The sequence below is a fragment of the Ruditapes philippinarum genome, unplaced genomic scaffold (genome assembly GCF_026571515.1).
Source record: "Ruditapes philippinarum isolate M1 unplaced genomic scaffold, ASM2657151v2 ctg2114_1_1_1_1, whole genome shotgun sequence".
NCBI classification, from domain to species: Eukaryota; Metazoa; Mollusca; class Bivalvia; order Venerida; family Veneridae; genus Ruditapes; species Ruditapes philippinarum.
The window spans coordinates 285,721-298,225 of record NW_026859460.1 but is presented as its reverse complement, the minus strand read 5'-3'; the positions used below and the strand labels follow the sequence as shown (position 1 = coordinate 298,225).

At 35.1% G+C, this 12,505-nt stretch overlaps 1 protein-coding gene across 1 annotated transcript; it reads left to right on the top strand.

Annotated features, from left to right (window-relative positions):
• The first annotated feature begins 9 nt into the window (after window positions 1–9).
• LOC132756568 (uncharacterized) lies at window positions 10–11,611 on the top strand. Its single transcript, XM_060747668.1, has 5 exons — window positions 10–234; window positions 3,802–4,060; window positions 6,405–6,614; window positions 6,938–7,323; window positions 11,262–11,611. Exons 1-5 carry the CDS (start codon window positions 131–133, stop codon window positions 11,521–11,523), a joined length of 1,221 nt encoding a protein of 406 aa, XP_060603651.1. The 5' UTR covers window positions 10–130; the 3' UTR covers window positions 11,524–11,611.
• The last annotated feature ends 894 nt before the right edge of the window (window positions 11,612–12,505 follow it).

Below are 12,505 nucleotides of genomic sequence, written 5' to 3'. Positions count from 1 at the left end.
AAATCTCTATTTTTACTCGATTAAAATTCAGTTGAGGTGAAAACCAAACGCAGAGAGAAAAGTCTGGATTAATCAGACGATTGTTTACAATTGGGAAAGAAAGGCGTGAATCTTCAAAACTGTCAAAAAAATGTGGAAGTCCTCAGAATTTTGCGACTTTAACTTGTCGTGGCAAAGTGACCACGATCCAAATTTTCTTTCAACTTATACTGTCATTCAAAACGATGATGACTGGTAAGAGCTGTAACATTATTTGTTATAGCATAATTTAGCATTTCAATAAATAAATGAATTCTATAATTTGACTAATTGAGTGAGAAATTTATTCATTAATGCACTTCTATAAAATATATTTTTTTATGGGTAAGGATATTATGTCATACAGCTAATATGAAAAAGGCAAAGCCTCAAAGCGAGCTCGATTTACTTTTAGTTTTACCGTGAAATAGAATAAAATAATCGTTCATTTTTATTTTACATTTTCCGTTTTAAAATTGCCATTCGGAATTTTATACACTGCTTCTGTTTATTCCGGTTCCCTGTCCTATTATGGTTCCCTTATAAGTGCGTAGGACATCAATCTACGCTTACGTTTTCAAGCAGAAAACCGCCTCGGTGGTCAAGAGTCGATGACTAATCCAGTTACCTCTCTGGCGTGGGTTCGATCCCCGGGAGATGCTTTGGTAGTTTAGCGCGGAGGAAGGTAGTCTAGTACTGGTGTAACTCTCCAGGAACGATGGTTAGGAAACTACCTGCCTATTCACGAATTCGAAAACCTGGCTAAACGCCGTTTTCCGGTACCTTCTGTACATAGCTCTGGGGAATTCATCTAATGGAGTGTAATAGTAAACTCGATGTTTTCGGCCTTTTTTTAAATTAAATTGAAATAAAACAATTATTTCTTTATAAGAAAATAATTAAATATCATTGTATGAATAATTCCATACAAAAAATAAAGTAAATACACAAGTTTACGCAGAAAATAACCTTATTTATTACGGAAGATTCCACTACGTCTGTTTAAATTTTATTGATTTTCGTTATAAACAAATTATTTTTTGAAAAATTTGCAATAGATATTAAAGGAACATTGATCATTTTCAAAGACATCAAGTTTTTCCACCTTATACGGTAAAATAATGATAGAAAAACAGAAATATCATGTTAGAGTGTTACGTACATCATTATGTGTAATTCCCCAGAGCTAAATCCGTAACGTACCGGAAAACAGAGTTTAGCTAGGTTTTCGAAAAGGTCAATATGACTGAAATACTGTTGGGAAAAGGCGTAAAATGAAACAAACAAACAGAATACCTCTGATTTTATCATTATTTTGTAATTCGAAAAGTTGCGATGTGTCAATAATTCATACATGTATGTAACTTTGGACGAAAGTTTTAAAAATTATCACTATCTAGCAGGTACTCGCGTTACCATAAAGCTGGCAATTCGCTAATACTGGTATGGACAGCAACAGGGTTTATACTGATGTTGCATATCCCTCTTTACGATGATATGGCATTCCGTCAATACATAGAAACAATTACAAAATATTTACAACCACATTACCAGGGTCTTAAAAAATTACACTTAATTGACAAAAAAAAAAAATTCTAACACATCTGATCTCTAAATTTGAAACTGATAGGGTGAAAACTGCTCCGAAAGTCATTAAATGAAAATGGAAAAGGTGCACAATGAATGTATGGTCTTTTTAGCTCACCTGAGCATGCTGAGGGTGAGCTTTTAGGATCGATGATTGTCCGTCGTCCGTTCACATTTAGTTGTTAACACTCTAGCGGTCGCATTTTTGCCTCAATCATCATCAAACTTGTTCAGGATGCTTATCTAGTTGATAGCTCGGATGAGTTCGAACATGGGTCATCTCGGATGAAAAACTAGGTCACAAGAGCTAAAAATAGAAAAACCTTGTTAACACTCTAGAGGTCACATTTTTGCCTCAATCATCATCAAACTTGGTCAGGATGTTTGTCTAGGTAATAGCTCGAATGAGTTCGAACATGGGTCATCTCAGATGAAAAAGTAGGTCACCAGATCTAAAAATAGAAAAACCTTGTTAACACTCTAGCGGTCACATTTTTGCATCAATCATCATCAAACTTGGTCAGGATGATTGTCTAGGTGATAGCTCAGATGAGTTCGAACATGGGTCATCCCGGATGAAAAACTAGGTCACCGGAGCTAAAAATAGAAAAACCTTGTTAACACTCCAGCGGTCACATTTTTGCCTCAATCACCATCAAACTTGGTCAGGATGCTTATTTAGTTGATAGCTCGAATGAGTTTGCACATGGGTCATCTCGGATGAAGAACTAGGTCACAAGAGCTAAAAATAGAAAAACCATGTTAACACTCTAGGGGTCACATTTTTGTCTCAATCATCATCAAACTTGGTCAGGATGCTTGTCTAGGTGATAGCTCAGATGAGTTCGAACATGGGTCATCTCGGATGAAAAACTAGGTCACCGGAGCTAAAAATAGAAAAACCTTGTTAACACTCTAGCGGTCACATTTTTGCATCAATCATCATCAAACTTGGTCAAGATGCTTGTCTAGGTGATAGCTTGGATGAGTTTGAACATGGGTCATCCTGGATGAAAAACTAGGTCACCGGAGCTAAAAATAGAAAAACCTTATTAACACTCTAGCGGTAACATTTTTGCCTCAATCATCATCAAACTTTGTCAGGATGCTTGTCTAGTTGATAGCTCGATAGCTCGGATGAGTTCGAAGATGGGTCATCTCTGATGAAAAACTAGGTCACAGGAGCTAAAAATAGAAAAACCTTATTAACACTCTAGTGGCTACTGTTGTGATCCAAATATTCTGTAAATTGGTCTGAAAGTTTGTTTTCATGATTTCTAAGTCAAGTTCGAACATGGGTCATCTTAAATGAAAAACTAGGTCACACCGTCCAAATATGGAAAAACCTTGTTAACATTCTAGTGGTCACATTTTCGACTCAATTATCATCAAACTTGGTCAGGATGCTTGTCTAGGTAATTGCTCGGATGAGTTCGAAATCGCATGTGAAACTAGGTCACCGGAGCTAAAAATAGAAAAATCTTGTTAACACTCTAGTGGTCACAATTTTGACTCAATTGTCATCAAACTTGGTCAGGAAACTTGTCTAGGTCATTGTTGGGATTAAATCGAAGATGGGTCATCTCGGATGAAAAACTAGGTCACAGGAGCTAAAAATAAAAAAATCTTGTCTAGGTAATTGTTTGGATGAGTTTGATGGGTCAGGTGAGCGATCTAGGGCCATCATGGCCCTCTTGTTCAATTATTGCTCTTCTTGGCTATCATTGACTTGGTCAATTATTACTTAACTGGTTAGCTTTTTAACTAAAAACACAGGGATAAGACGTTTTGATTATCCCCTATTGCTCAGCTGCCGCCTCCTCCTGTCTCATTTACAACTCGGTAAATATTATTTAAAGTCAATTTCCTCATTTTTTACATTGTGTCATATTATTGTTGTAATGAATGCTAAATCTGGAGGGAGTGAGATGGCCCTTGGGGGTAGCGGTTTTTGGGAAAAATTATCAGTTTCAAAGCATTTTTACCCCTTTGGGGTGTCAAATAATATAAATTTTTTGTTTAAAAAGAATTTGATTTGGATGATTAAAGTACAAAAACACCAGGGCCCAAAAATTTTAAATTTAAATAAATTTTTTAATTTAAGTTATAAATTTCCTTGATAAAAATTTGGAAAATTAAATTAAAAGGGAAATATTTTAAAATTTAATTTTGGGTTACTTCAATATCTTATTTTAGGGATGGCACAGAGGAGATTGCGGATGAAGCAAATTCATCATTTATTACCTGTAACAGGTGTGAACACTCATGTTCACTAGAGATCAGTTGTGAGTGTAAGCCTCATCATGGTGTATCTATTGTTGGCTTGATTGTAAGAAGTCAGGCTAGAACTCTAGAGCTGTATTCTAACAGTGATGGTTACTTACAGACAGCTAGAGGGAAAAAAGTGCATGAAGATGGCATATTCTGCTGTACATCAAAACTTGAAACTCCTTTTCAAAACAAAAAAATTTAAAAAAGGAAAATTAAAGTTTTTTTTAAAATTACGGGCCCGGGGAAGGTTGTAAAACTTTTTTTTCCTGAGATTTTTGTTGTGAATTTTAAAGGTTTTTCCATTATTTAAAGTGTACTTTTCTTTGCTGGTTTTTCTGACCAAATCTGAAATCGGGAGCCAAATCCTTTGGGGAAGCCGCTTTAAACGAAAAAACCAACATAAGGGGTTTTTGCGCCAGAGGGAAATCCGACCAGCCTGAGAAAAACCCATTCCTTTTAAGTCAAAAACCAGTTAGCCCGATTTGGGAGTTCATTAATGGGGGATTAAGATATTGGAAGTTCATTTCACTTTTTTCATTTCCCAATTAAGATTAATGCTTTGGTATAACACATTTTAAAATTTTTTTGAAAAGGGTTTCCCAAATGTTTTTTGTAATATATAACTCCTATCAAGAATGAAAACAGCCTTGTATTTATTACAAAAATATTATAAAAATAACAGGGCTATCCTACTCCATGTGGCATCGATTTTTATATCGGCATTACATTTTGGTTTAAGTTTTATTGTGCAACTTCTTGTCCATCATCATATCTCATATACCACTTAGGATGTTTGCTTGTATTAACTTCAAAAACTCATTTGAGATCAAAACTTTAGCATGGACTTTGACAAAATATTGGCTCTTTGTAAACTTGGAAAATTCCTGGTTCAAGTTTTGCATGGAACATCAAAACTACAAAAGATATTCGCTTGAAATATAATACAAGTGGTTGGGTTCATAGAGGTTCAGTCAAATGCCCATAGCATTTGGCATTGATTTTAAATGTAATATTGCCCTTTGTTAACTTGAATAAAATTTTTGGACAATATCCAGGAATATGTCATGTAATTTTTTGAATGAAATCTGCCTTTTTGTTAATTCCTTTATTATCCTTACTCTTGTTTTACTATCAAGCGCTGAGAAAAATCATCAAGCACTGAGAAAAATCAATAAACATGCCCCCTTTCCTACTGACAGGTCTTATTGTCAATTTTTAGCTCACCTGTCACAAAGTGACATGATGAGCTTTTGTGATCGCTTTTCGTTTGGTGTCCGTCCGTCCGTAAACTTTTACTTTAAACGACATCTCCTCATAAACCACTAACCCAATTTCATCCAAACTTCACAGGAATGTTCCTTTGGTAGTCAACTTTAAAAAAATTGTTCAAAGAATTTTATTCCAAGCAGAACTCTGGTTGCCATGGCAACCGAAAGAAAAAAATTAAAATATCTTCTTTTGGAAAACCGTAAGAGCTAGAGCTTAAATATTTGGCATGAAACATAATCTAGTCAGTGTCTACCAACTTTGTTCAAATAAATACCTGCGGTCAAATTGATCCCGCCCGGGGGGGGGGGGGGGGGGGGGGGGGGAATCTTTTTTTTAAAAAACCCAAATAGCTAGAGCTTAGCTATTAAGCATGAAACATCTTCAAGTGGGTGTCTACCAAGTTTGTTCAAATAAAAGCCCTGGGGTCAAAATTGGCCCCACCCCAGGGGTCATTGTTTTTCCCTTTATGCATAAAGTAGAAACTTAAAAAAATCTTCTTTTAAAAACCTTCAGAGCTAGAGCTAAGATATTTAGCATGAAACATCTTCTAATGGGTGTCTACCATTTTTGTTCAAATAAGGGCCCTGGGGTTAAAATTGGCCCCGCCCCGGGGATCATTGATTTCCTTAAATGTATATAGTAAAAACTTAAAAAAATCTTCTTTTAAAAAACCAAAGAGCTAGAGTTTAGATATTAAGCATGAATTATCTTCCAGTGAGTGTCTACCAAGTTTGTTCAAATAAAAGCCCTGGGGACAAAAATTGGCCCCGCCCAGAGGGGGGTCATTTTTTTTTCCTCGATATGTGTATAGTAAAAACTTAAAAAATCTTCTTAGAGCTAGAGCTTAGATAATTATTATTTTCATGAATCATCATCAAATGGATGTTGTACCAAGTTTGTTCAAATAAAAGCCCCTGGTTGAAATTGGCCCTGCCCTGGGGCCTATATACAGGTGAGCGATTTCAAGGCCATCATGGCCCTCTTGTTACATTATTTTGCCTGTTTTCTACCTTGTACTGAGAATAGCCAAGACTGCTGTCATACTGACAGCTCTTGTTGTCAATTCTTACATTATTTGGGCGTGTTTGCTACCAAGTACTGAGAATAATTGAGTGTGCTTTCCTGCTGACAGCTCTTGTTATTATATGTAATGTCTGTTATAAACAGTATTTAATCACCATTTACATGCTAAATTTACATTGCTTATGTTGAAAATAAGTTCGTAAGTTACAATTCAAAAAAAATGTTGATATATCTTTTTACAGTTTGTTGGGTTAGGTGAGAGGACATCAGTTAAAATTTACAAACTGCACTTTATTCTGGAACAAAACTGTGACAGCAAGACCAGTAGCAAAGGTAGTACAGGAATGATAGATATATCCAAGGTGAAGGGTTACCTACATAGTATGGGGGACAGTGCCCCTGAAGGAGGGACAAAACTTCTTCATGCTGTCGAAGATTACCAGCAGGTTTGTGATACAGATAGTATGTTATTTGATTGACTTTGTATGTATGTCTGAGTTGATAAAAAAAAAGTTTTAGAATTTTCTATAAATTGAGCACTCGTACAGTGCGCAGGTATAACCTATTAAATAACATGAAGCACATTGTTTAAGGTTCTACTTTAGGTTTATCAACAATATTTATTGTTTGGGATTTAACTTGGTTATGTACATATTGATAAAGACCAAAATAACTCACATATTCCATGCCTGAAATAGTTTTATACATTTGTATTTTGGAACTGCACTTCTATTTTATGTGGATAATTAAGTTACAGAATTTTTTTCAGACTCAGATGTCCAAGTTGGGAGCATTATCATCAGCTTTAAGTGTGGAAGGTGCTGACACCTCATCCATGCTTTCAAATCTTCTTTCCATGGTAACTAAATCACATGACACTAAAACATCCAGTGATAAAACACCAACTTCACAATTAAGAAATGATCAAGAAATCAAACAACAGGGCATGAAAAACAGCAGTCCATTAACTGCAATGTTGATGTCAATGTCAAGGTCACAGGATGTGGGTCAAGGTGAATCAGAAGGTCAAGGAGGGATGTTTGCTATGTTACAAAATATCTGTGGGAAAGTAGGCCAGATGAGAGTAGCAGAGCATGCAGCTGAAACAGGGGCAGAAACTCTGCAAGATGACCAAACTGACGTTACGGATACAAGGTATAATAATTTTACATTAAACAGTACAATACTGGAATATATTAAGATGGGTCACAGGTGGAGAAACGATATTGGATGAGCCATGCAAGTTTTATATGATTTCTTAAAGGGACTTAATTAAAGTTTTTTCACATGACAGGACTGGAAATAATTTTTCGAGATTAATGTTCCATTTGATGTAGGTATAGACCAATAACTTGTGTGCAAAATAGCAGATCATTAGCTCACTCCTTTTTCCCAGAATAATTATTTTAATTGTGGAAAATCGACCAAAAATTGAAAAATGGTTTAGTCTTTATTGAAAAATGGACACGTCCAATTACGGTAAGATATTTAGCAAGGGTTATTTGTAAGGGTTAATAACACAACTGTATATTGTACTTTACCAACCACAATATACATTTCATTAAAATGTGAAATTTGCAATTATAAAAAAAAGTACTATCAAATACTTTTGATTGTTCTAATAATTATTTAAATTGTGAAATTTAAATCTAAAAACAATTTCAGTGAGAATATTCTTAATTTTTAGCTCGACTATTTTATAAGAATAAGTAGAGCTATCCTAGTCACCAAAGCGTAACCACTTATGTTAAAGTTTTTGTAACACCTCAAATATTTTTAAAGTCCTGGTCACACTTGTTCACCATCATGCCCTCAACCTGTAGACAGGTGGAGGTAATTCTGTCAAGCATTTTGACAGAATTATGCCCCTTTTTGACTTTGAATTTATGTAAAAGTTTTTGAATAAACTCAAATATTTTCAGAGTCCATTGACATATGGCTTTGAAACTTTGCACACTTGTTTACCATCATGCCACAAACATGTAGACAGCAAGAGGTAACTCTACCAAACATTTTGGCAGAATTATGCCCCTTTTTCGCTTTAGAATTTACATTAAAGTTTGTGTACCACCTCAGATATTTTCATATTTCATTGACATCTTGCTTTAGACAAGTTGAAATTTTTTACTTTTTTTAGCTCAGCTGAGCGTGCTCGATGATTGTCCGTCGTCCGTCCACGTTTAGTTGTTAACACTCTAGCGGTCGCATTTTTGCCTCAATCATCATCAAACTTGGTCAGGATGCTTATCTAGTTTGTAGCTCGGATGAGTTCGAACATGGGTCATCTCGGATGAAAAACTAGGTCACCGGCAGCTAAAAAATAGAAAATCCTTGTTAACACTCTAGCGGTCACATTTTTGCCTCAATCATCATCAAACTTGGTCAGGATGCTTTTCTAGGTGATAGCTCGGATGAGTTCGAAATGGCATGGGTCATCTCGGATGAAAAACTAGGTCACCGGAGCTAAAAATAGAAAAACCTTGTTAACACTCTAGCGGTCACATTTTTGCATCAATCATCATCAAACTTGGTCAAGATGTTTGTCTAGGTGATAGCTTGAATGAGTTCGAACATGGGTCATCCTGAATGAAAAACTAGGTCACCGGAGCTAAAAATAGAAAAACCTTATTAACACTTAGCGGTCACATTTTTGCCTCAATCATCATCAAACTTGGTCAGGATGCTTTTCTAGGTGATAACTCGTATGAGTTCGAACATGGGTTGCATCTCGGATGAAAAACTAGTCACGGAGCTAAAAAATAGAAAAACCTTGTTCACACTCTAGCGGTCACATTTTTGCCTCAACATCATCATCAAATTTGCTCAGGATGCTTGTCTAGGTGGATAGCTTGGATGAGTTCGAACATGGGGTCATCTCTGATGAAAAACTAGCAGTCACAGGAGCTAAGAATAGAAAAATCTTGTTAACACTCTAGCGGTCACATTTTTGACACAAGTGTCATCAAAATTGATCAGGATGCTTTGTCTAGGTACTTGCTCGGATTTAGTTCGAACATGGGTCATCTCGGATGAAAAACTAGGTCACAGGAGCTAAAAATAGAAAAATCTTGTTAACACTCTAGTGGTCACAATTTTGACTCAATTGTCATCAAACTTGGTCAGGAAACTTGTCTAGGTAATTGCTCGGATTAGTTCGAACATGGGTCATCTCGGATGAAAAACTAGGTCACAGAGCTAAAAATAGAAAAATCTTTGTTAACACTCTAGTGGCTACTGTTTTGATCCAAATATCCTGTAAATTGGTCTGAAAGTTTGTTTTTGATAATTTCTAAGTCAAGTTCGAACATGGGTCATCTCGGATGAAAAACTAGGTCACACCGCCCAAATATGGAAAAAACCTTGTTAACACTCTCTAGTGGTCACATTTTCGACTCAATTATCATCAAACTTGGTCAGGATGCTTGTCTAGGTAATTGCTCGGATGAGTTCGAAATCGCATGTGAAACTAGGTCACCGGAGCTAAAAATAGAAAAATCTTGTTAAACACTCTAGTTGCTACTGTTTTGATCCAAGTACCTGGAAATTGGTCTGAAAGTTTGTTTTTTGATGATTTCTAGGTCAAGTATGGGTCACCTGGGTAAAAAAAGAGGTCACACTGCTCAAATATGGATAATCCTTGTTAACACTGTAGTGGTCACATTTTTAGCTCGACTTTTTCTATGAAAAGGGGAGCTATCCTAATCGCCCCGGCGTCGGCGTCGGCGTTGGCGTCACACCTTGGTTAAGTTTTTCGTACCACCCCACTTTATTTCAGAAGTATTACAAGTATGGCTTTGAAACTTACCATACTTGTTCACCATCATAACCTCCATCTACAGACAAGAGTACATAACTCTGTCAAGGTTTTTGACAGAATTATGGCCCTTTTTTGACTTAGAAAGTGTATTGAGCTTGGTTAAGTTTTTTGTACCACCTCACTTTATTTCAAAACCATTGGAGGTATTGCTTTGAAACTGACCATACTTGTTTACCATCACGACCTTCATCAACAGACAAGAGGACATAACTCTGTCAAGGTTTTGACAGAATTATGCCCCTTTTTTGACTTAGAAAATACATTGAATATGGGTAAAATCCACTTATTGCCTTAACCCTTTGAGATATTGCTTTGAAACTTTTAATGCTATTTCACATCATTACCCCCATCTGTACGCAAGAGAAGGTAACTCTGTCAAGGATTTGTTTTAAAAATTAAGGCCTTTTATCGACTTAGAATCTTGGTTAAGTTTTTAGTACCAGTCCACTTTTTTGACTGAACTGTTTGAGATATTAATTTGAAAGTTGGAATACTTGTTTACAATCATGATTCCCAAACATGTCCAGGAGAAGGTAATTCTGTCAAAGATTTTATTTGAATTATGGCCCTTAACTGTCAATGTTTTGTATTATAGGCAAGCACTAAAAAACTTAAAAAATCTAAAAAAATTCATTCCTATCCACTTGTTCACTTTACCATAAATTATGTCATATAAACATTGCTGTAATATTCAAGGGTATCAAACAACTAGTTATTTTTCTCTTTTTGTACTTGAAATTAAAATCACACAATTCAGTAAAATAATTCTTCACTAAATATCTTAATGCTCATGGCCATTGTTCACTTTAAAAATACAGAGATTCTTGTATTGCCTTTTACTGCAAAAACTTTTTTTATTGGCAAGCAATAAAAAAGTCGAGCGCGCTGTCTTACGGACAGCTCTTGTTGACTCACCTGTCATGAAACTTGGTCAGAATGCTTGTCTAGGTAATTGTTTGGATGAGTTTGATGGGTCAGGTGAGCAATCTAGGGCCATCAAATGGCCCTCTTGTTTGAGAGCATAATAGGACTCTCTCAAAGGCCTATAACTGTAACATGGATTTTAAAAAAAAATGGCCGTTTTGTGAACTTAGAAAATTTTACATTATCAAGGCTCTTTTACTATCAAGCACTAAGAATAGTCAAGCATGCTGTCCTACTGACAGCTCTTGTGTTTACTGTCTTTTTATGACCTTGTTAAATATCTTAACCTCAGAAAAAGCATGTTTTTCAGTTAAACATTGACAATTAATTTTTTATATTTCATAAATTCCAGGTCAAAGTCTCATCCAGATGTTGGTGCCAGTAATGATGACACATTATCACAAAATCTGACTGGTTCTCATATTGAAATGTTGCAGGCAACAATTCAACAGACTGTGTCACAAATGGTGCAATCAAGTGAAGAAAAAATACTTAAATATGTTGATACCAGACTAAACACAATGGAAACCAAACTTAACCAAAAACTTGATACAATAATTCAGTTGTTACAGAAAAAAGATAATATGGTAAAGGATTCAAGTCTGGATACTTGAAAATGTTTGAATGTATATAAAAGACTAACTGCTCTGTGATACTTGTTTTATTAACATGCAAGCATCTACTCAGGATGTGAAAAGCGTTTATTGTTGTTTTTTATGAAAACAAAAATTGCTGTGATGGGTGACTTTTATGCAAAGACAAATGATAAAATGAATTTTATGAATAAATATCAAAGATAACTGTTTAATAGAAAAGAAGAATTGTGAATTACATAATTATATGGTAAAGTAAATGTTTTTTACTGGTTTAAACTTTTGTTTTTAAACAGTATTTTTGAAATGTGTAGCTTTTGATACAGTGTCTTTAGGAAATCAATTTACTTTGCTATCAGATAATTTGAAATTAAAGTAAGATTATCCTTCACATTGTCAAAGCAATAATGAACCAGATCCAAAAAATTGTGGCTTGTTTTTATTACTACTTTCTATTTTTTTTATATTTGAGAATTTACAAAACCTTTTTTTTTGCGAGTCCTGTAAAATAAAGCTTCTGCGATTTCTGTGTGCTTCATTTTTTCTTACATGGCATGTTAACCAATTTGTTAAAGCATCAATAATTTCAATGAAATATAGTTTGTTTACAGTTACAAGAAATGAAAATAAATTTAAAATGCATGTCTGTAACAGAGTGGTTAAGGTCTTTGACTTAACATGTGGCCCCTCACCGCTGTAGGTTTGAATCACACCAGGGACTTTGGAGGCTTTCATGTGAGGAAGCTATCAAGCTGGCTTAACGAGTGTCAATGGTTCTACTTGGGTGCCCATTTATACTTAAGTAATGCACGGAGGGGCAATTGAGGTCTTCCACAGTCAGTAAAGCTGGAATGTCACCCTATGACTTTTACAGTGCACATTATTAGTAATCATTAAAATATATACATTCATTTCTTATCACAGACTTTAACGAAAATTAACTTCCAATTACCTCCCTTTATTTAGATGAAAATGTATATTCGGTAATATCTTTACAAATAAT